The sequence below is a fragment of the Medicago truncatula genome, chromosome 7 (assembly GCF_003473485.1).
Source record: "Medicago truncatula cultivar Jemalong A17 chromosome 7, MtrunA17r5.0-ANR, whole genome shotgun sequence".
Taxonomy (NCBI): Eukaryota; Viridiplantae; Streptophyta; class Magnoliopsida; order Fabales; family Fabaceae; genus Medicago; species Medicago truncatula.
This window is the reverse complement of record NC_053048.1, coordinates 22,511,612-22,515,984: the sequence shown is the minus strand read 5'-3', so window position 1 is coordinate 22,515,984 and position 4,373 is coordinate 22,511,612. Positions and strand designations below refer to the sequence as shown.

At 33.2% G+C, this 4,373-nt stretch overlaps 1 protein-coding gene across 1 annotated transcript; it reads right to left on the bottom strand.

Annotated features, from left to right (window-relative positions):
- Window positions 1-2,258: 2,258 nt before the first annotated feature.
- On the bottom strand, window positions 2,259-3,991 carry LOC11436815 (hydroquinone glucosyltransferase). Its single transcript, XM_003622586.4, has one exon. It carries the CDS (start codon window positions 3,946-3,948, stop codon window positions 2,530-2,532), a length of 1,419 nt encoding a protein of 472 aa, XP_003622634.2. The 5' UTR covers window positions 3,949-3,991; the 3' UTR covers window positions 2,259-2,529.
- Window positions 3,992-4,373: the final 382 nt, after the last annotated feature.

Sequence of the window (4,373 nt, the reverse complement as noted above, 5' to 3'; positions counted from 1 at the left end):
TAACGGTAAAATATCACCAACGGTCACTAAACGGTAAAATATTAATTATTACTCTAGTAACTTAGTAAAACAACAGTTCTCACTAAATACTAAAAATAATTTTCACCAAAACTTATAATTTACCCGTACTCACAAAATGACCAAAATACCCCTATATCAAAATGACTAAATTACCCTTCTAACACGAAAACCCATGAAAATGTACCTAATGATGAATGATCATACATAAACACATATAAACACACAATAAAAGTGATTAAAATAAATCTAGCGAAAAATTGGGCTGTTACAAGAGAGACACCGCACTCTTACCAAAAACCTTAAGGCAATGGGTTTATGGGTCCTCTTACTTATAAGGTATTCAACCTTTACTGTTCTATCCGATGTGAGACATATAACTCACACTTGCATACAACAACAGCAGAGTCTAGCAGACCAGGACATTGCTGCCTCTTAAATTAAAAGGACACAAACCTATTAGATGTTTAATTTTGGCATCTCTTTGCAGGAAATGGAACCAAGATCACCCAACGCATACGGTTAAACTTCAATTGCTCATATATACCTCGTCCTTATAAATGCCTTATCCTAGATAATCAATTGTAATTTAACCAAACTCACATTTAGATAGCTTGAATTTTTTTTTTTTTGAAAAGATTGCAAAATTGATAACATTTGCTTTAGGTGCTGAAGGTGGGTTGGCAAAATTTGATGTAGACGAGAATATAGTCGAAAAGCAACACCACAAAGGTGCATAGGAACAACTGGATCAAAACGTGCATAGCTTCCATGAAAGTGATGGGTGCATGTCCGCAGGCCATCTTATGCTCGAGTAGTTAAACTCCATGGTTTTGCTTGAGAGTTTGGAGGGGAGAGGAAGGCATGGCTCTGGGGCTGGAAATATATAGAAAAATAGAAAAATCATTCGCATTCTTTGAAAGAACTACTTTTTAGAGAATGATAAACTAATGCTTATGATTAATAGATATTTAATTTAAAAATATCATCACAACGTAGGTTGAATTTGAAAAATTCATATAAATCCTCTAAAACCCCTCAAAACTCCCCCCAATACAATTTTTTAGTTCCCCAAAGAAGGGAAATATTTTGTATTATCAATAAAAAAATTATCTTTCAAAGCTCTCTCCTTTCAATGTTTTTATTTCTTCCACTTGCTCACATTTTTTTCAAAACCCTTCCCTCCCTTCTAAACTCCCAAAGAAAACCTAAATGTTTTGATTATAGAGTTAAGTATCAACCTCCCTTCTAAACATTTTTTTCCCCTAAAAAAAACCTCAACATTTCTTTAAAAAAATACCTCACAATATTTTATACTTATGCGGCCAAAATTATAGTTGTAAATTTGTAATGTTATTGCAAATGCTTCTAAACCTTTATATTACAGCCATAACCACAATTCTAAGACACAATTTAGAACCATTATTGAAATGATGCAATTATTACATGGAGGAAAATAATCTCATTTCCAAATGAATAGTGATATATGTACATCCATTTAGGGATGGCAATTGGACCCAGACCCAATGGATACCTGCAAAAAATACCCACAATGGGTAGGGTAAAACCCCGCTTTTATGGGTCTGGGCACGGGTACGGGTAATACCCACAAAATTAAATGGGTATGGGCACGGGTAAGGGTACTATACTGCCCAGACCCGCATACCCGCATATACATATTTATATAATATCATAAATTATTTATTTATTTTTTATGTATAATTAATTAATTTATTTAGCTATTTAAGCCTAAACCTAAACTTAAACCAAACAACTACTTAATACAATAACAACTCCATCATGCCGGTGTATAATTTTTTAGGAATATTTCGGATGTTTTCTATTTGACTAAATACCACGGTTCATATTATTTTATGAGTTAATTTTAAAAAATTGGGATCGTAGTTTTATTTCATTTGTGATGTTTTTTTTGTTTTTCCATAGTTAAAGTGCGGGTAATGGGTGCGGGTATGGGTACTTAAGTACCCATAGGGTATGGGGAAGGGGACTAAAGTTGTTGCCCACGAGGGTACGGGCACGGGTACGGATATTTTTTATAAATGCGGGTATGGGGACGGGCATTGTAGTACCCTACCCATTGGGTACCCATTGCCATCCCTACATCCATTTGGTACAATTTTGTTGACAACTTTAATTTGTACTCTTTTCATTGGTCCAAAACAATAGAGAGAGAATAAGAATATAATGTGAGTATGAAAGAGAAAATTGTCAAAAAGTTATAATAAAATGGTTGTACAAATATCATTTCTCTTTCCAAATTCTTCCATTATTGAAATGATGCAATTATTACATGGAGGAAAATAATCTCATTTCCAAATTCTTTTGAGAACCATTTTGTCCTTCTTTGCACATGGAACATGGAACTTGTCTATGTTATGTGTCAACGATCGATAGACACCACATAAAAAGTAAATCAAGGAAACAACCAATAGACACCTAACTAGAAACATCAAAATAACAAAAATAAATATTAAGAGCAATATTATTTTCCTAAATCCCACCAATCTTCTCCAATTGAGTAGCCAAGTGTGAAATAGTTTGTATTGAAGAACCATCTTTGGCATTCAATGCCATAGCAGCAGCTTCTCTTAAACTCTTCATTCTATCACGCATTGCCATGCCTTCTTCCCCTTCCATAACAGACTTAATCATCTTTGCAATTTTCTCCTTTTCCACAATGTCATCATCTTCAAATTTCAACCTTAAAGCCACTTTAAGACCATCACATAACATAACAGCATTCATTGCTTGTTCGGCAAACAATGGCCAAGCTACTATTGGCACCCCCTCTTGTATACTTTCCAAAGTCGAATTCCAACCACAATGACTTAAAAATCCACCAACTGAATTTTGCTTTAGTATTTCAACTTGAGGTGCCCATGATGGCAAAATAAAACCTTTTTCTTTGGTTCTTTCCAAAAACCCTTTAGGTAAAAATTTCAGTGGATCTTCATTTGCATCTTTAAGATAAACAACACTAACTGAATCACTTGGTTGTCTCACAACCCAAATGAATCTTTGGCTACTCAATTCCAAACCAAAGGCTAGTTCATTAATCTGTCTTTGAGAAAGTGTTCCAACACTTCCAAAAGAAACATACAAAACAGAATTTTGTGGTTGGTTTTTCAACCATTTCAAACATTCAAGTTCATCGCCAACAACATCATTGTTACTTGACCCTATTTGTGTAATGGGTCCGACCGGAAAAAACCCGATTTTTCCATCACCATTTTGCTCCAAAGCTTTTATAGCACTTGATTCCAATGCAAAGAAACTGTTAAACAAGATTCCATCAACAAAACACATATCTTTAGCACGTTGAAGATACATTTTGTAAGCTTGACCTGATCTATCTTTTGTTACTGTAGGAAGATCAATACCATTAATTGGTACACATCCTTGTAACTTTATAGGTTCTTGTAAATCTTTGTATTTACATGAAACCTCTTCATCAAGTTTTGGCCAATGTAAATAAAAAGAAAGTACAAAAGCTGAACAAGGGAAGTAAACATAAGACAAAGAATTGAACTCTTTAGCAAAATCTAGTGCTTCCCATGCAAAATTATCAGCAATTATAGCAACTAAAGGTGCTTTTGAATTTATTGATTTGAGAGCTTGATGAATTGATGGTAGAGAGCGTGTAACTGTGAGTTGAATTAGGATTCCTGGGTATACTCCTTGAGGTAAGTCTTGTTTATTGATTGGTGGAAGAAAAACTAAGTTTATGTTTGGTGGAACTGTTTCAAGGTATGATTTTGATGAATCTTGCAGTGAACCAAGTGAGGGAATGATGCAAGTGACATGAAAATTTGGATGATTTGTGACTAATCTTTTGGAGAATTCTACTATTGGGGCTATGTGGCTGAAACCAGGGCTTGAAATAACAGCTATGTGACTTGTTTTTGCCATTGTAAGCTAGGAACGAGTTTTTACTTTACTTTTTTGAGGGATAGGAACGAGATTTATATATAGGAAAGAATTGGTCAATATCGTGTGAAATACTTGCTCCGCCCTAAAATATAAGTAAAAATAGATCAATATAAATTGATATTTATAAGCAAAAACTTATAAATCAGATATATTTGATACTCAATAAATTTAAAAAAATAAATTCCTATATTTAAAATCGGAGATAGTATTATCAACTAATATTAACCAAATAAATAAATCTCAATTATGTCTTACAACAATTAATCGCTATCGTTATACAAAGGAAATTTTTTAAAAGTGGGTTAATTTAGTTAATAAGGATTCAACTTCGAATTTTATTACTCTTTTTGTTTTAAAATAAGTGTCGTTTTAACTAAAAAAATTGTTTCAAAATGAATGTCATT

Excerpts from the sequence above, each read along its gene's own strand:
- LOC11436815 (XM_003622586.4), bottom strand. The coding sequence starts at position 3,948 with ATGGCAAAAACAAGTCACATAGCTGTTATTTCAAGCCCTGGTTTCAGC.